The sequence below is a fragment of the Callorhinus ursinus genome, unplaced genomic scaffold (assembly GCF_003265705.2).
Source record: "Callorhinus ursinus isolate GAN/ISIS: 27379988/994484 unplaced genomic scaffold, GSC_fseal_2.0 scaffold9, whole genome shotgun sequence".
Classification (NCBI taxonomy): domain Eukaryota; kingdom Metazoa; phylum Chordata; class Mammalia; order Carnivora; family Otariidae; genus Callorhinus; species Callorhinus ursinus.
The window spans coordinates 53,223,572-53,250,565 of NW_027397071.1; the positions used below are offsets into that span (position 1 = coordinate 53,223,572).

The following is a 26,994-nucleotide window of genomic DNA, read 5'->3' on the forward strand; positions in this document are numbered from 1 at the left end:
CCGTTGTTTAATCCCCTTTGCCCTGGTATAAGATGCAGACTCCTTGATTGCCATTCCAGCTCACTTCTGTCCATTCTCTACTTCTCCCCCATACCCACCTTTCCCTAAATAACCTCTGTTTCCCCAGTAGAGTTCTGTTCCATTTTATCTTCTATGCTTTGCCCATGCTATTCCTTTAGTATGAAAATTTCCCTTCATCTTCATTTAACTCCTAATTACACTAGGGGCTCAACTTAGACATCAACTCTACCAAGAAGCATCATTGTCTGATTAAGTGCTTTTCATAAGGTACTCATAAATCAATCTGTAATCTGTACATTCCCCTATAGCAGTTGTTGTTATACTATGAAAATGGGCTGTTTCCTCTAATGTAACATTGTGCGTCAATTACACTCAAATAAAAAATTAATTAAAAAGCAGTGGTGTGAAGTAGGTGCTAATATCTCCATTTTATAGGTGAGAAAACTGAGATACAGTGACATTAAGTAATTCGCCAAAGCTCATACAACCAGTCGAGTATTGGTGGGTCTAGGATGTGAACCTAAGTAGTCTGGATCCACAGCACCAATTTTTTCAATTCCTTTTCATTATTGGACCCCACTCCTTAGGAGAAAAATTAAAACTCTCCCTAAAGAGAGAGGAATTAAATACCAAGAGACACTATTTTGTTGAGTAGAGTTGAGCACTAGAAACCACTATAGTATTTTATTTTTTTTCATTTTTTTAAAGATTTTATTTATTTATTTGAGAGAGAGAGAATGAGAGATAGAGAGCATGAAAGGGAAGAGGTTCAGAGGGAGAAGCAGACTCCCTGCTCAGCAGGGAGCCCGATGTGGGACTCGATCCTGGGACTCCAGGATCATGACCTGAGCTGAAGGCAGTTGCTTAACCAACTGAGCCACCCAGGCGCCCAACCACTATAATATTTTAGAAATATTTGCCCCGGGGCGCCTGGGTGGCTCAGTCGGTTAAGCGTCTGCCTTTGGCTCAGGTCATGATCCCAGTGTCCTGGGATCAATACCCATATCTGGCTTCCTGATCAGTGGGGAGCCTGCTTCTCCCTCTCCCTCTGCTGTCCTCCCCCTACTTGTGCTCTTTCTCTCAAATAAATATAAATTTTTAAAAAAAAAATTTAAGAAAAGAAATATTTGCCCCAAAGAACCAATTTTTGCCCCCTTAAGGACAACATTTAGAAAAATGGGTGCACTGGGGCACCTGGGTGGCTCAGGCAGTTAAGCGACAGATTCTTGGTTTCAACTCAGGTCATGATCTCAGGGTCCTGGGATCAAACACCCGCATCAGGTTCTGTGCTCAGCTGGGAAATCTGCATGAGGATTCCCTCTCTCTCCCTCTCCCACTGCCCCTCCCCTGCTCTCATTCTCTCCCTCTAATAAATGAATAAATCTTTTTTAAAAATGCATACACTACACTATAATGCCTCTCATAAACACATAATTTATGGTAAAATTTCTTGCAAATAAATCTTGTAAGTAAGTAAATACGTCTTTTATAAATTAAGAAAAAAAAAGCTTCGTTGTCGCCTTCCACAAGTCTGTAAATCCCGAGAATAAGAATTTCCTTGTTCACTTTTGTTTCCAAAATGCTTCTCTCTCTATATTAACCCAAAGCCTACATCCTATTTAATCGACAAACACTAGAGGCTTTCACATTAGAGTCTGGAAGAAGTCAAGAGTATCTGTTATTTCCACTGGTTTTTAATATTATGTTGCAAGTATTTGCCAATGTAATTAAACAAAAGAAAGCAATTAAAAGCATAATAATTAGAAAGAAAGAGGAAATACTATTTTCCGATGATAAGATTATACATATAAAATTTCAAAACAGCTTATGAAGAAACTACTAAAACACTAAGAGAATTTGGCAAAACAGGATTATCTCATCAATATATAAAAATCAGTGGTCTTCACATATATAAACAAAAACTAGTTAGGACAAAAAATGGAAGGCAGCATTTATAATAACAAATAAAAGCATAACTAAATTAACTAAATAAGTAAATAAATCAAATGCGTAGTCAAACTTAACAAGAAATGTCCAAACCTTTATGAGAAAAAATATAAAACTCTCCTAAAAGACACAAGAGTAGATTTGAACAATGGAAAGGTATAGTATGTCCCTATACAGAAAAAAATTAACATCATCAATCTCTATCAAAATCCCAATGACATTTTTTTTGCAGAAATATAAACCCATCCTAAAATTCATATGGAATCTCAAGGGACCCTGAAGATCCAAAGCAAACCTTAAAAAGAAGGTACTTCAAAGGTACAATAATAAAAACAGTATAGTACTGGCATAAAGACAGATATAGAGACCAACAGAATAGAATAGGATCCACAATAAATCCTCACATATTTGGTCAAATGATTTTTTTTAACAAGGGTACCAAGATGATTCAATGGGGAAAAGATGACTTTTTCAAGAAATGTCACTAGAAAAACTGGATGTCTGCATGCAAATTTTGCAGTTGGACCCTTACCTAATACCATATACAAAAATTAACTGAAAATGAATCCATGACTTAAATACAGATGTAAAATGATAAAACTCTTAGAAGAAAAAATAGGCAAAAATCTTCAGAGTGGACCTGACAATGATTTCTTGGGTATCACCCCAAAAGCATAGGCACCAAAATAAAAAAAAAATTTTTTTAAAGTTATGTGCCACAATACACAATCGATTGTAAAAAGACAATCCACATGATGGGAGAAAGTATTGGCAAATCCCATATCTGATGAGAGATTAATATCCAGAATACATAGAGAATTCCAAAGCTCAACAACCAAAAAACAAGCAATCTGATTTAAAAATGGGCAAGGACCTGAATAGGCATTTCTTTAAAGAAGATTTAAAAATGGACAATCAGCACCTGAAAAGATATTCAACATCACTAATTAGGGCAACGCAAATCAAAGCTACAATGAGATACCACTTCACACCCATTAGGATAGCTTCAACCAAGGAAGACAAAAAACCAGAAAACAACAAATGTTAGCAGGGATATGGAGTCATTGGAAAGTTTGTACACTGTTTGTAGAAATGTAAAGTGGTATAGCCACTGTGGAAAACAGTACGGTAGCTTCTCAAAAAAATTAAAAAATTAAAAACAGAATTACTATATCATCCACCTAGTCCATTCATGGGGATATACGAGAAAGAATTGAAAGGAGGGTCTCAAGGAGATATTTATATACCCACGTTAATAGCAGCATTATTCACAGTAGCTAAAATGGGGAAGCCACCCAAATATCCATCAAAGGTAAGTGGATAAGCAAATTCTGGGACATATGCACATGATGGAATATTATCCAGCCTTACGAAGGAAGGAAATTCTGCCACATGCTGTAAAATGAATGAACCTTGAGGACATTTACTAAGTAAAATAGGCCTGCCACCAAAAGACAAATACCATGTGACTCCACTTACAAAGGATACTTAGAATAGTCAAATCATAGCAACAGAAAGTAAATTAGAGGCTGCCAGGGACTTGGGGGAGGAGGGAATAGGCAGTTATTGTTGAATGGGTATAGACATTCAGTTTTGTGTGATGAGAAGAGCCGTGAGGATGGATGTGGGGGTGGCTGCACAATAGGAATGTACTTAATCCCACTGAACGGTATTCTCAGAAATGGTTAAGATAATAAATTTTATGTTATGTATATTTTACCACAATAAAAAAATCTGGAAAAAAAGTTAACAACATCAAGATGTTGATCCTCCCTGAGGTAATTTATAAATTTAATGTGATTCCAGTAAGAATGGTACTAGATTTTTGTTTCATTTTCTTTGGGAACTAGTCAAATTGATTAAACGTTAATTTGAAACAACAAAACCAGAAAAAAGAGTCAGGAATAGAAGAGCAATGGGTGTAGGACTAGCATTAACAAATATAAAATATAAAATCTCTATATCTAAAATAACGTGATTTTGGCACATGAATAGATAGGAGACTAATGGAATTGAAAAGAAAAATCAACAAACAGACCCAATGGCATATTGTGGTTTTGTATATAATAAAGATGATATTGCAAATTAGTAGGGAAGAGATGGACTTTTTAATAAGTAATGCTGGGATTACTGGATAGCCACAGAGAAAATTTTAAATTGGGCCTCTCATATATTGTACATACATATGCTGTACACTGGGATATATTCCAAATGGATCAGAGGCTGAAATGTAAAAGAAATAAACCTACACAATAGTGCAAGAAAATGGATGATTTCCTCTGTAATCTGAGATAAGGGGAAATTTCTCAACTGTGACTCAAAATGCAGATACAATAAGAAAAAAAGTGATAATTTTAACTACACATATATGTGGCCAGAACCACTGTGTACAAAGTGTACATACATACCCGATAAACTGAGGAAGAAATCTGCAATTTATATCATAGATAAATATATCCCTAACATATAGAATCTTCTATCAAAAAGAAAAAAGAAAAAAAAGACAGTAAACTATTAGAAAAATGGGCAAAACATAAGGACGGTTCACAGAAAGATAAATGTACATGGTCTTAAAGCATATCAAAAAATAGTGTTGCTCTTAATAAAAGGAATATAAATTAACACCACCATGAGATACAATTTCTCACAATTACATTGGCAAAAGTCCAGAAAATTGACAATATACTTTGTTGGAAGGTAGAGGAAGTTTAAAGTAGAAAACCACTTTGGCAGGAAATTTGGCAATAATTAGCAAAACTATATATGCATTTATTTGTTGACATGAAAAATCTCACTTTCAGAAATCTGTCCCAAGGATACACTGGAAAAATGTGAAAAGATTTGTGCAGAAAGTATTCATTGTAGCATTACTTGTTACAAAAAAAACAAAAAAACAAAAAACTATTAACAACCTAAACTCTCATCCATAAGAGACTAGTTGAATAAATAAGAGTTCATCCACACAGAGTATTATAAAACCTTTAAAACTATAAAAAGAAATGAAGAATATCACAATATAAACAACAACAGTTTTAAAGTATATAAATATCACTACCTATCACTGTATGGAGTAATCTAGTTAGATATAGCATTAACTAAATGAAAGCAAGGTGAAGAAAAGTACACAGATTATGCTTCGAGGTATCTATCTATCATCTGTCTATTGCTTATGTTTTTAAAAAATGAAGGAATTAATAAAAAGGATTTTAAAAAGTGGTTATCTCTTGGGGATAAAGGAAAAATGTTGGAAGGATCAAAAACAGAAACAACCCATCCCTGAATAAGTCATTTTTATAGATTTGGCTTTGGAACCACATAAATATTTCACATAACTATAAAACAAATTTAAAAATTAAAAAATCAATTCCTAAAAATCAAAAACAAAATAAGTTGGTGTTAGCTATCTATTGCTGAATAACAAATTGTCCCAAAACATAGCTACATAAAACAATAACCATACATCATCTTGCACTGTTTCTGAGGGACGAGAATCCAGGAGCAGCTTAGATGAGTGGTTCTAGCTCAAGGTCTCCCCTGAAATTTCACTCCAAATGTCATCCAGGAATGCAGTCACCTGAAGCCTTGACCAGGACAAGAAGATTCACTTCTAGGCTTATTTGAGTGGCTACTGACAGAGGCCTCATTTACTTGCTGGCTGTTGCCAGAGGGAACAGTCTTTTCTGTATTTAGGCCTCTCCATAGGGCTGCTCAAGACATGGTATCTGGCATCCCAAAGATGAGTTATCCCAGAAAGATAGAGTGTGTGCACCCAATCACAGCAGTAAGTCCAATGTCTGTAATAACCTAATCTCAGAAGTGACACACCCTACTACAGTATTCTATTGGTTACAGAGATAATCCTAATGAAAAGGGGTGGGGGAAGAACTGCACAAGAACATGAGCCCTAGGAGGCAGGGATTACTTAGAGCCAGCCTGGAGACTGGGTACCACGTGAACCTATGTTCTAATTGGCAATAAAACCAAAGAGAATGGAACTATTGTAAATGACTTTTTTAAAGATGTATTTATTTATTTGAGAGAGAGAGAGCATGTGCGTGAGCCGGTGGAGGGGCAGAGGGGGAGAGAGAGAGGGACTTCCCACTGAGTCCAAAGCCTGCCTCGGGGCTCTATCTCACAACTCTGATCTCACAGCTCTGAGATCATGACCTGAGCCAAAATCAAGAGTCGGAGGCTTAACGAACTAAACCACCCAGGCAATGACTTTAAATGACTTTAAAACATAATGACTTCACTCTGTGTCTCTAGTGGGATGTATACTCTAAGGAAAATAGTTTTTGAAAAACTATCTTCAAATGTTTTCAGTGACCATTATGTTGATATTGTTATTGTGTGTATGTATTGTCGAATAAAGCAAACGAGTCATTATCTTGGTGTTTTTACATTTGGGATTTCTGGTGTAGGAGAAATGAAATATAGATATAAGATTGATGAGATTTTATAAAACCCCAAAGACCTACATTTGAATTGGGAATATCAGTATGAACTCCTTTTAAGAAAATAGATTTCCTAGCTTTGTTCACTGAAAAAAAAACACAGAAACAATGACCAACCATATAGCAATGAGTACCCTAGCACCTGCATCATGTTCAGTAAATTCTGAAGGCTAATCCCAGCTTTGAGCCTGGAACATCTATTTATACCAAAAGCAATTAAGATAACAAACACCTTCCATGACTTGTCAAAAAAAAAAAAAAAAAGACTTGGAATCTAACTTAAAATGGCTCTCACTATAAAAAAAACAAAAAAAGGAAATAAAGAAAAGCCCAAACCACTTATATTTTGGCTATCAGTAAACATAGCAATTATAATGATTTAAATGCATTATATATGTTTAAATCTCTAACTTTATAGTGATTCTTTAGAAAAAAAACAAAAATTCATTGGTCACCTCTGAAGAATGCTAGGGAACAAACTATTTTTAAAACTGTTAAATCAAAGGAGCATTTATTGTTTGCCTTTTCTATACAAACTGTATTTTAGATAATAGTTAATGACGGCAGTTTCTCTGTAAAAAAGTATTCCCATTAATCTATTAATAAATGAGAACTGATAATAGGATAAGAATATCATCATTTCCGAAACGCTAATGAAAAAAAAAAAAAAATGGACTAAAGCAAGACAACCTGACAGCATTTGTTTGCATGGGGCAACGTACCACCTATGTAACAATCTTGCTTAAAACAGCTGAATTTGAAGAAGATCAAGACCCTAGTTCTAGCTATTATTTTATAATAAATATATGGGACAGTTTGTTAAAAAGCATAGAAATACAAGCAAGGAAATCCAGACTGCGGAAAATTTTGTAGGGCAGACAACACAGCTTCTTCAACAAATAAATTGCAAAGGAAAAAAGCTGTACAAAAAGGAGCGGGGGGATAGGAAGAAGTAGAAATTTAAAAAGATGTAAAAGATTGAAGCCAATTGCAATATATGGATCTTATTTGGTTCCTGTTTTGAATAAACAAACTGTAAAAATAAGATTTATCAGATAATTGGGAGATTTGGAACAAATGACTGGATAATTAGATGATGTTAAGGGATTACCATGTTTAAAAGTATTATAATGTTATCATGGTTATATTTTCAAAGAGTCGTTATCCTTAAAGCAGTGGTTCTCAAACTTTAGCATGCATTACAAGTACTGGAGGGCTTACTAAAACACAGATTTCTGGACCCCGAACCCAGAAATTCTCACATTCAGGGGTTTGGGGCTGGGCCTCAAGAATTCACATTCCTAACACATTTTTAGGTGATGCTGAGGCTTCTGGCCCAAGGACCTCACTCTGAAAACCCCTGCTATAGAGATGTATGCTGAAAAAAATGTGGATGAAATAATACACCATCTGTGGTTTACTTCCTTTCTGGTGGTGAGTGATGTGGGTATAAATAAAACAAGAATGTCAGTTGATAATTACAGCTTGGTGATGAGTATATGGAGTTCCATTATACTATCCTGGGCACATGTGCCTATGTTTGAAGTTTTCCATAATTATAACTTTCCATAAAGTTAAAATGTAAAGAAAATAAAAATTTTCACAAACATAAATAAAATAGTCAAATGATTAATTCTAATATTGTATTAGTTTAAGGTATATATTAACATCATATGTTAAATCTATTAATTTGGAAATACTGTTTTTTTTTCAATTCTACATTTCTTGAGAAATCCTACCAAGCTTTTTATATGCATCTTTCTTGTTGTATTTATCAACAAGATAGGATCCCTTTTTGAGCCATTTAACAGCTTTCTAGAACACTTCAACAACTTGGTCTAAAATGTTGAAGAAACAGAACTTTTCATATCTTCATTTGATGCTGTCTCTGCAGATTTTCTCCCAAGTCCCAGCTATGCATTGCACAATATTAAGACAATTTGTTGTGTTTACTTGTCTTGGAGGAAAGTGTCCACAGATTCCACAATATAACCGCTTTAAAATAATTTATAAGCAATCTTTAAAAAAAAAAAAGACTTGTGTACACTCCTCACACTTGCAAGTTTCCAACACCCCAAGAAGAATTACCAAATCTGTGTTAGATTTCTGTGCTCCATTTGTAACAATTCCTCTAGGTAAATATCACAAAACTAGTATTATGCCCCAAACTCATTTCAGGCTATTGTGTCATCCACAAGCACTATTTTGTGATCCAAAGTAAAGCAAATGACAGAAACCTATACAACCGGAGATTTTATAGTTACTCTGGCAACTCCTGAAGTCAGAAACATGGTGATTATCTTAGTCAACGTTTTCCATTTTATCTTCTTTGACACTTTGTAGATACACTTGGTGATTGATGTCAGTGAAGAGAGAAATCTAGAGCCTCGCGTAGGCTGGGCCTGAACAAGTCATCATCACCATTCTGAAACTGTGTTTCTCTATTTGCTGTTCCAATTTGGCACTATTCTTAAATGCTGGGAGTCAACAGGACACAAAACCGTTCTGGCCCACACAGCGTTCACGCTCTATTGGAGGGAGATATACAGCAAATAGCCAAAGTTCTGGGGTTCACAAAATGTTTAAAATACATTGTAATACTCATTGCTCACAGCAATCCTGGGAGTAGAATATATATTCCTCTTTCCATAGGAGAAGCCATAAAATTTATTCTGTGATACTTAGGCTGAAAGATCTATGAGGGCAGGAATCCTACCTGCCTTGTTCACCTGTATCCGTAGTGCTGACAACGAAGGCACTCAATAAACTTTGGTGTTTTAAATGAGAAAAGGGACACCTTTACTCCATTGGGATGATGAAGTATTGATAAATGCTCCTTTAGAATACTGCAATATAGAAGTGCATCAATTCTCAGAGGCAAAAAAAAATTTACATGTAGCTGAAAATGGAAATGTTTTCTATTACAAATAATTTCCAATGAAACATACTGATCTAAGAAGTACCTGAAATGCCTAGCCAAATATTTTACAGGATGAATCTGCTTTGTGGACTGAATGAATGTGGAATCTCTCTCATCCTGGGGGTAGTGGTACAAAGCAGGGTTCAAGTCTTATCTGCACAATTTACTAGGGGGTAAATTTGGGACAACTCTGACCTAGTCTTAGCTCTACTGAAAACATTTCTGTGGCTCCCATTTCCCTCAGAAGAAAGCACAGAGGCTAATCGGACTTGAGGCAATTCACGCCCTTTCTCCTATCTCCCTCTGCAGCCTTAACTTTTGCCTTTTTCAAAACTTAAACTATGCCCTGGAAGTATTCCTCTCTCTTTTAGGAGCCTGTGTGTACCTTTGAGGTTTTCAATATCCAGTTTCCTTTTCCTGGGCCCTTTCTTCTTCTCTTCTCCTCCCTCCGTACTCGTTAGCATATCCAAATCCAAACCTAACTCAGGTTTCAAGCCTAGACTTAAATGTCATTGCCTCCAGACCTGGGCCACCAAGTCCAGGTCAGGTGGACCGGTGGACAGTTCTGACAGTGACCCTCACTGCTCCATACAGTGCTGTCACGAGTATTTGCTGTCCCCTCACCATCTGCGAGCTCTGTGAGAGCAGGAACCAAATCTGTTTTGTTCACCGTAGGGCCTATCACCCTGCCTGGCCCAGGTTAGGCAAGCCATGAATATTTCTTAACTAATATTTAATAAACATACTTAACTTCTGAAAGCCTTGGATTTCCAAATATAAAAGGATGCTGACACTACCTCCCTTATAGGCTTGTTGTAAAGATTAAACGGAATGACATAAACAAAGCATCCATATGGTGCCTTGTACAGAGTCTGTGCCCAATAAGTGTCTTGTTATTTTTATGCCTATTCTAGAACTCTTTGCCACTCCTGCTCACTCTTCCCACTCTAGAGAGCCTCTTGATTTTTCTGTAAAATCCTTCGTGACTATAAAGCACCTGTAGGTTGCTATCCATACTGACAGGTTATTTAACGTGCCTATCAGTTGAGTACAGACATTCAGTTTTCAGTGAATCATTCTGATAACTGTCTCCTTTCAATTGTCTGATATTAAAAATAACCATGTGTCTCAATTTGTACCGAAAATGTTATTTTTTTTATCTGGTATGACAAGGTAACAGAGTGACAACTGCTTTTGAAAGAATAGTTTCTTAACATTTCCCACGAAAAGGGGGCATGAGACAGCATAGGATCACATGGGGAAGCACCAGGCTCAGTCAGGAGACAGAAGTGAGGGGAAAGCATAGGCTACAGCCTTTACTGAGGTTTCCAGGGGAAAGGCAAGGCAGGGTAGGGTAAACAGCTTAGGACTGTCTAGTCTGAAAAATTCCAGCAGGCTTTGAGCCTAGGGGCTGTCCCCAGCTGTCTAGTATCTGGACTGGGTTGATTTTGGGCAGGGGAAATATTTGCTTGGAGAGAAATTAATTAACCCTGGGAAGGGCAGTCTCTTCCAGCCAGCAAGCCTGCCCAAGATGTCAAAACATCATAAAATCTAGAAAATTAAAAAAAAAACATAATTAATATACCATACTCCATACTCCATTGCAAGAGGGAATGGTATTTTATCACTGACCTTTGTTCCATCATTTATTCTATTGTAACCTTTAATAATATTGCTCTTAGGATATAACATGCTGGGCTTTTTAATCTCTTCTATTCCATTCTTGACAAAACTTACAACTGCCTTTGCTGCCCTTCCTCAACCTGCTAATTAAAACAGCCTAAGGGCGCGCCTGGCTGGCTCAGGCAGTAGAACAGGTGACCCTCAGTCTCATAGTTGTAAGGTCAAGCCCCACTTTGAGCATGGAGCCTACTTAAAAAATAAGTAAATAAAAATAAAACAGCTTAAGGATACCCTTACTTCTAATAAGAACTTTACTTTTGCCTATGAATACCTTACATTCTACCTATTTTTCCATTGTCTGCAACAGACACCTTCTTTCTTGCACAAGTGTAACAGCATTGTTTTTATTGTTAATATATTTGTCAGATGTTAATCACATAATGCTGAGACTGATGTTGAGGCAAGCTTTATTCTTTGGGGACCGAATGATTCAATGACTATATGGGCTGAAGTCATTTGGAACTGGGAATGTGTTTTAAGAGATTGGTTCCTCACTCATATTCTCCCTTCTTTCCTCTTTCTCTTTTCCTCTCCCCTTCTGATCCTTACTAACATTTGTCTTTGTTTCTTTAAGATTCCCAGCCAGGCAAATGCCCGCTGCAGCTCGGTACCAACTGGAGACCAGTCCCTGTCCTATATCCATGGCCTCCCCAGGAGAAACATTAGAGACCGGCCCTTGGAACAGATGGCAAGGGACAGCTCTGACCAACCTGAGGTACCTATACTAAGACTGGACTTGTTTTCTATTGTGGATGAAGAGTATTATTTGATGCCTGTAGATTTTAATATGGAGCAGAGGAGACAATCTGAGGATGGACGGGGGGACATCAGAAGCCATATGTCCAATCGGCTTCCAAGAAGCTCCCTGGTGAGCTCACAGGCAAACCTCAAATGCCTCACCTGAACTTCTCATCTTTCTCCTACCTTCTTCCTCCCAGATCCAATGGGTCTCTAAGACTTGGCATTCTAAATTCCCTTATAATTAAAAAAATATTTTACAGAAGACCTGTGATATAACCTAAGGAGCCTTCTAACAGAGTATGCACTCTAAAATGATTTGCTTTTCTTCTCCTGAAGGCAAAGGTCCCGAGGCATTGCAAACTAATGAATACACCCAGATTGAATTCCTGCTTCCAGTATTACCAACTTGTCCTGTTCTAGGCCAGGCCTGAAAGTGGATGCTCTGATACAAGTCCCCCTAGGCTTCTGCTTCCTTGCATTGGCCTTCAGCCTTTTTATTTTAGAGCCCTGTTAATTTATTGTTGCTGTTGCTCTTGTGTCAGGATTTTGGCCAGAGGCCAAGTGGAACAACAAGAGAAGATGCTTTTCTTCTTGCCCTGGTCAGAAGAGAACTCAGATCATGCCCTTTGAGTTCTGGCTTACTAGAAAATTTCCAGAAAGAGCTGAAGACCCTGGATCCTATCTCTTCAGGATTTCTTCTCCAATCTCAACTGAGCCGCCTTTTCTTGAGGCATGAAGTCCCTCTACAGTTACCAACAGTCACGATCCTTTGCCAGAGATTTTCTAGGAGGGACTCTCCAGAAATGGTACAGCCATTTTGCTATTTTAAATGTGGGTTCCTTTTATTTTATTTGTACCCACCAGAGTAATAGAATTAAAAGGTTAGTTTCTTTCTTAAAAATAACCTTTACTATTGAACCCTAAGACACAAAGCTTATTTTTATTCATATGTGGAAATTTCTAATCAGAATAGACGAGAATAGAAAATAGTTTAAGGTCTCTTAGGCCTGCTTGATTTCTTTTTCAAAGACTTGCCTGTCCTGGCTTTCACTGTCTGCTCCTAGCACTATTGGGGTGGTGTTTCAGATTTAGGATAATGGGCTCACTTGAGTCTCATTGACAAGTTGGTCAGTCTGTAAATTCTGAGATAAGAATGGTTAATTTGCCTAGGATGTATCAGGACAGTTCCTAGAGGATTAGAGGTGGGGGGTATCTTTGAAATATACTATGACCACCATTTTACTAATTAGGAAACCAAGACCCACAGTGGGGTAAGGAAATCATGCAGTGCACCCAGAAAATTAATGGTAGACCCAGGGCAGAGGTAAAGGCTCCCCAGTAACAACTCCACGGTTCTTGCTCTGACCACTGCACTTTCCAAGCTTACATTTGTGGGTGGATACAAAGCACGGTCCAAGTGCAAGCAAATTCTAGAGGAATATATTCTACAACAGGAAAAAGTAATAGCAGTGGGTAAATCATGAGTGAGCATGTGCTGATAGAAAACCAGGCCAGGGCGCCTGGGTGGCTCAGATGGTTAAGCGTCTGCCTTTGGCTCAGGTCCTGATCCCGGGGTCCTGGGATCAAGTCCCGCATCGGGCTCCCTGCTCAGCAGGGAGCCTCCTTCTCCCTCTGCTTCTGCCTCTCTCTCTCTCTCTCTCATGAATAAATAAATAAAATCTTTTTTTAAAGATATTTATTTATTTGACAGAGAGAGACACAGCGAGAGAGTGAACACAAGCAGCAGGAGTGGGAGAGGGAGAAGCAGGTCTCCTGCAGAGCAGGGAGCCCGACATGGGGCTCGATCCCAGGACCCTGGGACCACGACCCGAGACGAAGGCAGCCACTTAACTGACTGAGCCACTCAGGCACCCCAAATAAATAAAATCTTAAAAAAAAAAGAAAGAAAGAAAAGTAGGCCAAAACCAACCTCATAAGGGTAGTATGAGAATTTAGCAATATAACAGATGCAAATTACCTGGTCATGAGCTTAGCATATAGTAGGTACTCAAATAAATGTTAGTTTTTTCTCATGCCCATCTCTAACCAACTATAATTAGTTGTATATTGATGATAAGTATTTAGTGATACAATGTCACTTAGTACAACCACTATGAATCTTCAGTTCCATCAAATTCTCTGGACTGAGACCAAGTTTATATCAGAAACTTATATAGCTTCCCTCCCCAAATGTTACCTCCTCCAGCACCCTGGAGTTGTCTGCCCACCAGAGTCCCTAGGATGTCATCCAGACCAGCAATGGAAATGGACAACATTCCCTCAGTCCTTTCCTGGGGGCGGGGGGCAGAAAGCGTGTGTGTGGTGGGGGAGGAGGGTCCTCGAGATTCTTCACTTAGCTTAATAAAGCTTTGTCCTCAAATAATCTGCTAGATATATCGAAAAATAAGCCTATATTTTATATAATAAATATATAAGAGATGTGAGAGAGAGAGAGAGAAGCTAGAGGCTAGGTTAGGCTGTAGTAACAAATAGTCCCAAAGTGTCAGTGGCCCAAAACAACAAAAGTTTTTTCTCACTTACATTTCCATAGTAAGTCAGTCACAGTATTGTCATTTTTCTTAGCTCCAAAATCCAGGCTGATGAAGCAGTAACTCTGGTGTATTTTTGGATGTGCGGGCAGAGGGGGAAAAAAGAAAGCTCTGGAGCATCTTGTGTGAGCAGTTTAATCCTCAACCAGAAGGAACACATGTCACTTCTGCTCACAACTCATTGTCCAGAAATGTTCCCATAGCCCTACCCAACCACAGGGCAATCAGGAAGGGAGAATAATAGGAATATTTGGTAAAGAGCACTAATAATTATTATACTCTATTTTTTAAAACCAGTTTAAAAACTTTTAATGAAAGTTATTTTTTTAATATTTTATATATTTATTTGAGACAGAGAGTACAAGTAGGAGGCGCAGAGGGAGGAGAGAGAATCTGAAGCAGGCTCTGTCCTGAGCTCAGAGCCCGATGCAGAGCTCTATCTCATGACCCTGAGATCAGGACCTGAGCTAAAACCAAGAGTTGGATGCTTAACCAACTGACCCACCCAGGCACCCCTTAATAAAAGTTTTTTATTAAAATATTTCCAAAAGCTCTGTCTCAACAGGCATTTCACTTATGGGCTTTTCTTTCTCTTACGTGTACACTAAATGAGGATGTTCTGTTTTCCTATTGCATTTTCAGGTGAATTATGGAAAGCTCCTCTGGTTTTTAAGAGCTGCAGCTTTAGAGGATCCACAGCAAAGCAAAGAAGCTGTGGGCAGCAACCCGAGGAAATCTCAGGGTTGTCATCATCATGGCCAAAGGTACTTTCTTTCTTTCCTTGGGCATAGCGTTCCTAGACTTCTAGAACTGGATGTGATTTTGGAGGCCATTCACCCAAAAAGCTCATCCAGTTTAGAATTACTGTGCCCTTCACCTTATGCTTATCATTTCCTCTCTCTCTCTCTCGTAGACAGGCCAGCACAGAAAGTTATTTGCACCAATTGCACAGGTTTCTTGAGATCAAGCATGTGTCTTTTTTTATGAGGTTGCCACATGACATTGAAAACCCTCATTATAGAATAAGAAATGATTGTATACTGATGCAGAGCTCCAGTCTAAAAAGTGTGATTCCAGAAATATGTTTGGTCAATGAACTTCTGGCTTACAGGCACTAGCAAAGAAGGGTTTCAGGTACCAGAATCAATAATGTAATCTCAAGGGAAAGAAATGACACAAAGTAAAAATAGGATGTGAGGAGTATCTTTAGAGAGGAGGCACAGTAGAGCATGATAGTCCCTGTGTTCTCCAAGAAAGTTGACAAAGTGCAGTGGTTAGGAGCATAGCCTCCATTACCAGAATCCTAGGCTCAGTTCCTGTTTCTGCCATTTAATGGCTGTGTAACCTTGAGCTAGTCACTTACCCTCTCTGTGCTTCCATTGTGAAATGGGAGCCATAAGAGATTTCCCTTCACTTCATAGATTTGGAGAGTAACTTAACGCAAAGTTCTTAAAAACAGTATCTGATACATAGGAAATGCTATATAAGATTTTTTTTTAATTATTTTTAAACTATCCTACCATAAGACACTCTTTTCAGTTACAAATAATGGGACACAGTGGCTAAGAGCCACGGTATTGGAATTCATCACTTCACTCTAGGAAAGTAGTTTCCTATAAAAATGGCCCTGGGCCAAGTGTTGGACTTGCTTCCTTTCTACAGTGTGCCCTTTTCATGCCTTTTTATACTCATTGAATACCAGCTGCTTGCCAGGGACACCTTGCCGGGCGCAGTGAATTCAGAGGTTGGCAAGGCCCAGTCTTTCCCTCAAGGCTCAAAGGGCAAAGAAAGACACAGCCAGGTGGGTACACCAGTCAAATATCTGGGAGCAACTGTCCTATGGAGGGCCCTAAGCCCCAGAAATATTTAATAATCAGCAACCACACTTCATAAAACACAGACAATGAGATCTGGGCCCTGTGAGGTGCCACTGGCAGATATGGGTCTTAATGAGTCCTGGACAGGAAGGCGTTTCTGAGCCCTAGACTACCTTTTATCTCTCTGTCTTTCTGTGGTATGGCCCCACAGTCCTTTCCCTGCCTGACAGCCACTGTATTTGTAATTACTCACTTGACATTTGAGGTTAGTAATAGTGTCTACCCTGGCCAGCTTGGTGTCCAGCATCGTTCCCGGCACATGGGAGATGCTCAGTGAATATTTTTTAATGTAATTGGCACCTCCAATTATCCACTTGCAGAGACATCTGGATACCTACTCTATAAAAATGGTGCACAAAGAGATCACTTTGAACTCATCAGAGAAGGTGCTGCTTTATACAAACCAGACAGTGTATTTGTGGAAGTGCAGAACTGATGGCCTATAATGAACCCAGGCTCTTTTTTAATTAACATGCTGCTCAGGAAAAGGCCCTCCCATGTTCTGTCAGGTAGAGCCTTTAATGGGGCAGCTCTGTGATGTTTAAAAAGCCTCCAGCATCACCTGTGGCAACAGCTCTCCTCACCTAAGTTGGACCAAATGAAACCACCTCCCACAGCAGGTTTCCTAAGAAACCCCACCAGCTGAAGCAAATGGGTTCCATACAACTCCTGCCCATTTCATACTTGTATTTCGGATACAGGGGCCAAAGCCTCACGAATTCCTACCCCCAGGAACTGGCATTGCAAGAAAAGGAAAGAGGAAGGAAAACTTGCGATTCAGATCTGGGACAGACACATCTGATTGGCAAGGTCTGGGTCATGGGCTCTCTCAGCAAAGAGAGTCTCGTAGAGCACATAGCTGGCATTTTCCCCTGCTAGACTGAGAGGCAGACTCCTGAGCTGGAGAACATTCTGAACTGGGAAGGAGGGTGCAGAAACTATATGACCCAAATAAAGACAAACAGCCACTCCTTCTTTCCTGTACCAAGCTTTCAGAAAATATGAGCTGTAAGGCCAAAATTCAAGTAAGAGTCACAGAGCAAAAAGAAGATACAGGAGGACCTGGGTGGCTCAGTTTGTTATGCGACCATCTCTTGATTTCAGCTCAGCTCATGATCTCAGGGTCGTGAGATCAAGCCACACATCAGGCTTTGCGCTCAGCAGGGAATCTGCTTGAGGTTCCCTCCCTCCCCCTCTGCCTCCCCTTCTGCTTCTCACCCCACTCATGTGTGCTCCCTCTCTCTCTCTCCCTAATACAAATAAATAAAATCCTTTAAGAAAAAAAGAAGATACAATATGACCTCTAGTAAAAGTTAAATACATATAAAAATAATCAATTCCAAGTACTGTACAAGATCCCCAGGAAATAGTAAGAAACAAAACAGACTTGAGCCACATCTGATGGAGCAGTCTAATAGGGAAGTCAGACATGAAACAATAGGTAAAGAAATAAAGATGTGATGGCAACCTAAGGGAGACTTATTTAGGAAAAGAACAAGGAATTATGAAAGAGCTGCTCAAGCATGGGGTGCTGGAGCATCACTGAGGGCCAATTAGCACCACTTCCCAGATCGTCTTTCAGTGACATCCTTTTTGTAGTTTGAAGTTGGCCATGGTGGGAGTACTTAAACCATGAAAATTAGTAATGCAACAAATCAGGGCATTATCTTGGACAGTGGGTTGTTAAGTTTACTGACACACCACTGAAAGGAAGCTGATTTACAGGAATGGAGGTTGGGAGATGTCAGAGACTGTCCCTGTAGGGAAATGGCATTTTACGTTGAGACAGTGGAAATTAGGAAAAGCTTCACTGCCAAGAAGATAGTTCAGCTGGATCTGGAATGACACATCATTTGAATGCTAAATGAGTAAACATCTCAAACTAGTTTCATAAAATAAATGACTCTAACATTTTATCACCCTTGGGTTTTCACCTATTATTTAAAGTAACAATAGTCAGTGAGATAAACCATCATAATAATTACAAACATTTGCAAGATCATTATTCCCAAAACTTTTCTCGGTTTTCCAGATAAAAATTGCAGAGTCAAGGAGAACACAGGAAGTTCACTTGATTCAAGATTTCCTTCTACAGAGAGGTTCCATGGTTATAGGGGATCTGGCAGGATCCACTTTGCTTTGCCTGTGGCAAGGGACAGTTTGGAAGTTTGACTTGCCATCAATAATTATCTGGGCTTAAGAGAAGTAAGATCAAGCAGCTAAAGTAAACTACTGTGGTCACTTGTAATTGTTCCTCTCAACCTGGAAAAAAGAGTGAGAGTGGATTACAAATTTTGGTTTCTGTTCTAGCCGAATTGGTTGGTGCCTCCTGGAGAAGACTCTAGTGGTCAGTAGAATGGAACAGATTGGAGATAATCTATGAAATCTCTATGTGCAGACCTCATGACCAGGTTCCTGAGACTTAGGAGACCTTACTGGGTGGGTTCTCTGGGTTCACGGTGTATGTCAGGGCTGAGAGATGTGGTATGAAAACATGCAGTGGCTTTGGGTGGATCATGTTTTCACAGGCTTTCCCCTGACCCTCCATGCAGTACGACTCCTCGAGATGCCAGCCTTCGGTCAGAAGTGGGCAAGGACCTATTGGAGATCCTGATGGCACTAAGGACAACCCATGGAAAACTCGACCTAGAGGGCCTCAGTCTGGGTTTTCAGAAAGAAGACCACTCTTTCTCTGGCTCCCTGCCCCCCGCGAAGGTAACGAAATTTAGAGTTCCGATATATTTGTCTCCAAAGCCTACCTCAAGGTCTAAGAGAAAGCTCAGTTATGATCTGTGTTCTGCCTGTGGATGACATTATACAATTGTTTGTTTTCTGTGCCTGAGAGGAGAAAAACAAAAGCAAAAAGGAATTGTAGAATATGCAGAATTGGTCCAGGAATTACTTACGCGGGGATATGTTCTATGTTAATAATAGAGAATAGGATAACACCCAAATAATATTTCATAATGGATAACAAATATTTTTCCAGGGCCAAATGTTCATTTCTCACACCCTCTACCAGCTTCCAGTGAGATCAGCATGTGGTATCCCATTCCTTAGAACACCCAATTTTTAGGAACTAATGTGATTTATTGCTGATAGAGATTAGCATGCTGTTTAAGAGCATTAACAGTGCAGACGTGTTTTATGGAAGAGGATCCAGAACCATATAAACTCAAGTGTTGTCTTTAGCCAAACAAACCCTAGTCATGAGGCTACCTTGTATACAGGTAAAATAATAATTATGACTATTACTACAATTTCATCAACAACAACTTGTCACCACCAGATTTTACTGAGTTCTTACTAAGTGCGAAGCACTGCACTAAATGCTTTATTTACATTCTCTCATTTAACATTTACAGATAACTACAAAATCCAGATAGATGTTATAATACCCATTTAATGAAAAATACTGAGTCTCAGGCCAATTGAATCACCTAAGGGCCACAGCTAGCAAGCAGCAGAGCCAGGGTTCAAAGTACAGTAGAGTACTGGATATTAAGAGCCAGAATTGGAACTCTATTGAGCAAAAGATATCTGGAATTATCCTTTGAGTCCAGGATATAAGACTTAGAATTCCAGAGGAGTAGAAGGGATTTATAATTGCAGGGAAAAAAAAAAGAAAGAAAGAAAGTGCTATAGAAAAGATTGGAAAATGCCTTTCATCTAGGTAAACAGGGGTTAGAATTGAGAGAATTAAGAGGAGCACATGACATTCTACTAAGAAAGTCAAGGACACAGGATGCTGGAAGTGGATTCTTATTCCAGGACAGAAGCAGCTTTCTCTGTGCTTTCATTTACACAGTCAGCTAACCATGCAAAGGCAAAGGTCATGATAGTGTGTACATGTGTGTGTATGTATGTGAATATTACACATGCAAGTATGTTTCACTGGAAAGAGGGAGAGAGAGAGCACACTGCAGGAGATTCCACACAACATAAATGGCTTTTATTGTGTTCATAATATCAGTGGAAATAGAATAAGAAGCAGCAATTCTTTGTTAGATTGGAAATTACATGATACCATCAATGAAGCTTGAATGTTCTCAGGTGATACTAATAGAATAAAACATAAATAAATTATGAATCAAAATAAATTTGCTTAAACTCTTTGAGTCTTCAGATTTTTTAGCTGGAAAAAAAACAAACAAACTGGGTTTCAAATATCTATCTCCTGCATCTATTGTGAGGATTAAACAAGATAAGTATGTGAAGGCACTTACCACGCTAATATATGAGGCACTCAGTAAACACTAGTTTCTTTTTCATTATAAAAAAAAAATCAGTATTTGGTTAAATTATTACTCAAAACAGCCCAAGGAAGGAGGATATTTCCAGGGTCAAGTGATGGCCACATTGAGCACTGGCTATCAGAGCTGGCCCTGAAAGCTTAAATTTGTGGTTCATATCCAAGGAAATGGGGCACATTTTCCTTGAAGCTGGTCTGTCTCTCTTGAGCCATCTGGCATCTCTTAAGACATCTGGAACTCACTCAAAGTATATTGCAGTCTGGGAGGCATGTAAAATAGAATTCTGTTTCCCCAGAACGTGAGACAAATTGAGGCCCAAGGGACATTGGATACAAAAAGCAACAGCAGCTGTGCCTGCACATTCATGTTCCTAGACATAGGACTTCAGGGTAGACAGGGAAAGGCTATGAGTTGGAAGGGCTTCTCTTTTTGAACAGCAATTCTTAATCTCCTTGGAGTGTAGGGGAAAGAATCACAGACCTCCTTAAGTTTCTCATGAAATCTATGCACCCTGTTGTGCCCTTGTGTGTTTTTTTGGGGGGGTGCCATCCTCACAGCCATTTCAGAGGGCTCACAGATCATCTGTAGCTTCTCAGATAAATAAATGCAGTCTTGAAGGATAATCTGTGGGTCTTGCCACTCAAATGAATGAAACTTTCCATTCTCAATGAACAGTCTAAAAACATGTCAAATATCTACCATCCCCATTCTGTGGACTCGGTCCTCCTGTTCCTCTAGCCCATCTTTGATGCAATGATGGATTCGGCAGGATTGCTGAGGCAACATAGATCCACATCCAGTGTTCTGAGCACTATAATACGCCACTAAGGACAGGAGACTATTATGATTTCAGTTCCTGAGTTCTCCAGGAGCTCAGGGGAAAGATGACATTTTAAACATGTCACACTTCTGTATGACAAATGCAGTGATGGCAGTAACTTGGAACACAGAGAAAGAACAACAAGCTAGCCTGGCTCAAAACCCCTCCAAAAAGATGATGCAAATACTAAATCTTAGAGAACAGGTGAATTTGGCAAAGAATTAGGAGGAGGGGCAGAGGAAGGGATAGGAAAAGCTATTCTAGGTAAAAAGAACAATGTGAAACAGGACTGAAATGAGAGAAAGCATGTCTAATTCAGGGAACTGGAAGTCATTCATACAGACATAATATAGTAGAGGTGTGGTGGCTGGGGATGGTGGGAGATGCTGCCCAAGTTGATGTTAGAATGGAAACTAGGAGCCAGTTTATGAAGGGGCTTTCGAAGGAGCTGAACTTTATCCTGAAGGCCCAAAGGGATCATCAAAAGATATTAAACAGTGAATGATATGATCAAATTTGAAATTTGAAAAAAGCAGTCTAATGGAATATGAAGAATTAGAGGTCAAGAGACCCTTTAGAAGGCTATTCCAATAATTCAAGCAAGAAATTAGGAGGCTTTAAACCAGGCCAGTTAACAGGAGAGACAGAGATATTAAGGAGGTAGAAAAGTAGGTTTTGGTGACTAACTAAATATGGGCCCTGAATTAGGGAGAATCAAAAATGACTCCCAAGGTTCTGGCCTTGGCAACTTGGTGAGTGGTGGTACCATTCTCTGTGATAGAAAACAGACAAGGAGTAGCTTTGGAGGGGTGGAGGATGGGCTGAGGAGCTCAGTTTTCAATACATTGTTCTGGGTTGAGAGATTAAAGCTAAAGTAACGATTTAAAGATCTTCGATATACAGTTGAAGCCACGGGAGTAGTTAGGGTTACCCAAGGACACAATGGGAAGTAAGAAGGGAAAGTAGAGGAGGACACTGTAGAAGAAGAGAAGCCAACAAAGAAGACTAAAAATAATCACAAGAGGCATGGGAGTGGTCAAGAAAGCCAAAAAAGAGATTTATGGAAGGATGGCATGATCAGTCATGTTACATGCTGTGAAGAGACCAATATTTGGGACTGAAAAGTACTCATGCAATTTCAAACCATGGAAGTTACCAGTGACTTGGCAAATACAGTTTAAGTACAGTGATGGGGTAAAATGCAAATGGAGCCTTAAGTGGGAAGAGAGGAAGTTGAGAGAGCATCTGTGTGCCACTCTTTCAAGGAGCATTTTGGGGAAATGAATATTTATTTCACATGTCATTTTCTAAATAACATAGACATTTTATTTACATTTGATTAAAAAACATTTCCTTACTAAACAGAAGAAACTGCACATAATGAAATGTTTTCTTTTTGAACAAGGGTCATCATTATGAATATTCAAGCTTTAAACAATTTTAGTAATAATCCTGAATAACACTAAGTTGCCAGAATTTCCTGGTAGATGTTTTTTTGCTCCTTTATAACTGTCAGCTCTTAGCAGCCATCAATCAATCTGCTTCTAGGAACCCTGATGTACTATTTCTAATCTGCTGTTCATTTTAGCCTAGAGCAAAATCAGTGTTGCCAGAAGTAAATGAACTGTTTTTAGAATAACCTCGTACACTGATGTTTAAAAATACATTAATATGCTGTAATCATGAAGATAATTCAATTCTTATTTAAGGAGTAAAATGGCATAATGTGACTAATTTCTACCTCTCTAAATTTATTTTTGCCAATCTCTGCCCATAGACACTCTACTCTTGACTGTCTTCAACTCTTTCATTCACTTCCTTGTTCATCTACATATTTATTTGTTCAATAATTATTGATACTTTATTTTTCAACACGGTGCTAAACAAATGGTGAGAAAAATGAATGAAACACAGCTGCAGCCCTCAGTAATCCCGTGTCTTGTAGAGAGGCTCTAGTGACCAGATCATTACTGCCCAGCCTGGAAAAGGGTATAAAACTATAGTAGAGTGGATAATGTCAAAAATATGCAGTTTCTAAAAAGCACCATACCCTTTCTCATCCATTAATCACACATGATTTTCTTCAGCCTGGAATTTTCCCTGACCCCTTACTCTTCTGGTGAACCCTTACTCAGTTTTTTATGGTCCAAATTGATGATCTTTTTTTCTCTGTTAAGCATCCCTGAGAGGACTCCTCTATACCTAGGAAGTAACATGTACAAGTTTTGAACCTAGATTTGTTGTTTGTTTTCTTCCATAAAGATAAACAAAGACTAGTTTTTTGTCACTGTTTTAAAATCCAGGTTTTATATATTATTCAGCTATGTTCAGACCAACAGATCAGGAGATGATTGCCACTGAAGAGATAGCTTGTTAAACACAGTTTCCAAGGCAAGGGAGCATGGCACACCCACACAGGCTCTACCAGAAGCAGCAGGGCTAGTCAGGAGGCAGGGGGGATGAGGGGGAAATGTGGGCAGGAGCCCTCATGGTGGAATGGACAAGGCAGGGTAAGCAGGTTTAGGATTGGCTAGTTTGGATAATTAATATATAATTAATATATAGCAAATTAATAATAATTTGCTCTGGGGCAAAGGGGCTATCCCTAGTTGCCTAGTACTTGACCCTGGGGCAATAAGGGTAGGGAAATAGTGGCCCCAGGGTGAGAGACCTCCTCCCCCCCATAAAGAAGAGGTTGGTTTGCGTATGAAAGAAAAACACACTTTAAAGCCAGTCCTTTACCCTCTCTAGGAACTGGCTAGCCCTGGGAGGGGCAATCACTCCAGAGTCAGCACAGCCCTGGATGTCAAATCATCAAGAGTAAAAAAACATGCATAATAAATACGTCACTATACTGAACTTCCTCTCAAAGTAATAATAGTAGCTACTGTTCAGTCCAAACACAAATTAGACATCTCTTTTTCTTTACCTTTCCTTCCTTCCTTCCTTCCTTCCTCCCTCCCTTCCTTCCTTCCTTCCTTCCTTCCTCCCTTCCTTCCTTCCTTCCTTCCTTCCTCCCATACCTTCTTCCCTTCTTTCTCCTTTTCTTGTTTTCTCTCTCCCCTTCTCTCCTTTCCTATCATCTCCTCTCATCCCTCTTTCCTCTCTCTCCTTTCTTCATCTCTTCATTTCAACAAATATTAATCAAATGTGTACTAAAAGCGAGGCATTATTCTAACTGCTTATTTTCTCATGTAACCCTCACAGAACCCTAGGAATTAGAAAATACTAGTCTTATTTAGTACATGAAACACTGGGCATAGAAAGGTCAGACAGATCACAGACAACAGATCTAGTGTCCAAAATAAGTCCTGTTTCATTCCAAAGTCTATGTTTAAACATTATGCTAGGGGCACCTGGGTGGCTCAGTTGGTTAAGTGTCCAACTCTTGATTTTGGCTCAGGTCGTGATCTCAGGGTTATGAGATCAAGCCCCACATGAGGCTCCACGTGGAGCCTGCTTAAGATTCCCTCTCTCCCTCCCCCTCTCCCCCACTTCCGCTGCCCCTCCAACCCCCACATGTCTATGCTCTCCCCCTCTCTCTCTCTGTCTCTAAATATATATATATACACATGTGTATATATATATATATATATATATGCTAAACACACAAAACATGCTATCATACCCCTAAAAGTCTGACATGTTTGAATCTAAGTGTCACCCACCCACCAACCTGAGAACTGAACTGATTTGTCAGCTAGACTCAGAAAATATTAAATATCTGGGAAACTACAATGACACTTTATTCATTGATCCAACAAAAATTTATTGGGCATCTGGTTTCTAGACTAAGTTCCATCATTTATGAACTGTGTAACATCAAGGAAGTGATTTAATCTAAGTCTTGGTTTTATCCTATATGAAATGCAGATGGCAACATTGGCCAAGCTAATACATCAAGCTTGTTTTATAAATCAAAGGAAATACACAAAAATATTTTGCAATTTACCTGTATAATAAGTATATATAACTTCTAGGCCTTGACCACCCATTCCATTGCTGGCAAAAATTTAAGATCAACATTTCAAAGTTCATTGGCTTCGAGTAATGAAATATACCTCTGCAGCAATCAAATAAAAATTTGTTATTTTTATTTTAATTTTTTACATTTTAGTTCCAGTATAGTTAACATACAGTGTTATGTTAGCTAAAATTCAAATCTTAATTTCATTATAATGAAACTCCAAATCCTTTCCTACTTTGCAGGTCACGGCTATATGTGGAAAGCATGGATTATATCTAACTTCGAATCTCCTGGAAACATTGCTAAACCATCAAGATTTGGGGTACCACGGTGAAATAAAGTAAGTTGATTTTTTATTCACATAGTCCTCTATTAGGATACCAAACAGCGAGATCTTTTTTTTTTTTTAAGATTTTATTTATTTATTTGAGAGAGAGAGAATGAGAGATAGAGAGCACAAGAGGGAAGAGGGTCAGAGGGAGAAGCAGACTCCCTGCTGAGCAGGGAGCCTGATGCGGGACTAGATCCCGGGACTCCAGGATCATGACCTGAGCCGAAGGCAGTCGCTTAACCAACTGAGCCACCCAGGCACCCGCGAGATCTGCCTTTAGAAGTTTTATTGTGAAATAATTTTGTTATTTTTTATTATGTTAATCACCATACATTACATCATTAGTTTTTGATGTAGTGTTCCATGATTCATTGTTTGCATGTAACACCCAGTGCTCCATGCAGTATGTGCCCTCTTTAATACCCATCACCAGGCTAACCCATCTCCCCATCCCCCTCCCCTCTAGAACCCTCAGTTTGTTTCTCAGAGTCCATAGTCTCTCATGGTTCGTCTCCCCCTCCAATTTCCCCCCTTCATTTTTCCCTTCCTGCTATCTTTTTTTTTTTTAACATATAATGTATTACCTGTTTCAGAGGTACAGGTCTGTGATTCAACAGTCTTATACAATTCACAGCACTCACCATAGCACATACCCTCCCCAGTGTCTATCACCCAGCCATCCCATCCCTCCCAGCCCCCAATTTCTTTTTTTTTAAAGATTTATTTATTTATTTTAGAGAGAGAGCACACATGAGTGGGGGAGGGGCAGAGAGAGAGGAAGAGAGAGAATCTCAAGCAGACTTCCCACTGAGCATGGAGCCCGATGCAGGGCTTGATCTCACAACCCTGAGATCATGACCTGAGCTGAAATCAAGAGTCAGACGCTCAACTGACTGAGCCACCCAGGCACCGCTGAAGTAATCAATTTCATTACTAAAGATACTTAAAGAATGTTTGCGTATATTAAGGACAGAGTCTCCTTGGTCATTGAAAGACAAAGCAGGAAACTTCAAATTCCAACCTTTATAGACTATCAAGAGTCAAACAATGAAAAAACAGGACAAAATATATGAAACAATGGTTTTCAGACATTTGACACCAGGCAGCACAGAACAGTGATTCCTAAAGAAAGAAAAATAAATGAGGTAAGCTAAGCTTACTGAACAAGAAGAGGAAATCCAGAGCCCTGAATTCTTCTTCAGTTAAAGAGATGGCATTTGGAGGTCAAGAAGGCAAAGGAGGCTAGAAGGCACAGTACAGAGTAGTGGAGAAGAGAGATCCCCAGAGAGTCCCCTCTGGAGATTTCTAAAGAGCTCTTGAGTACTGGCTAATGTATCCATTTGAGGAAATTACCCAAGGCAGGGGGGTGGGGGGAGGAGAGAACAAAAGAAAGAGACAGAAAAATTTTTAGGTCTTGCACAAGGGTTGGGA

At 39.1% G+C, this 26,994-nt stretch overlaps 1 protein-coding gene across 3 annotated transcripts in view; it reads left to right on the top strand.

Moving 5' to 3' along the window:
- The window catches only part of CUNH1orf87 (chromosome unknown C1orf87 homolog), an 80,253-nt gene that overhangs the window by 23,604 nt on the left and 29,655 nt on the right, over nucleotides 1-26,994 (top strand). Inside the window, exons 4-8 of one of the 3 annotated variants that reach the window (XM_073896013.1) lie at nucleotides 11,600-11,740; nucleotides 12,309-12,572; nucleotides 14,958-15,079; nucleotides 18,721-18,907; nucleotides 25,475-25,572. In XM_073896013.1, coding sequence (XP_073752114.1) covers nucleotides 11,600-11,740; nucleotides 12,309-12,572; nucleotides 14,958-15,079; nucleotides 18,721-18,907; nucleotides 25,475-25,572 — 812 coding nt within the window. The remainder of the gene's footprint in view (nucleotides 1-11,599; nucleotides 11,741-12,308; nucleotides 12,573-14,957; nucleotides 15,080-18,720; nucleotides 18,908-25,474; nucleotides 25,573-26,994) is intronic. The other 2 variants (XM_025871892.2, XM_073896014.1) reach the window with 2 other exon arrangements.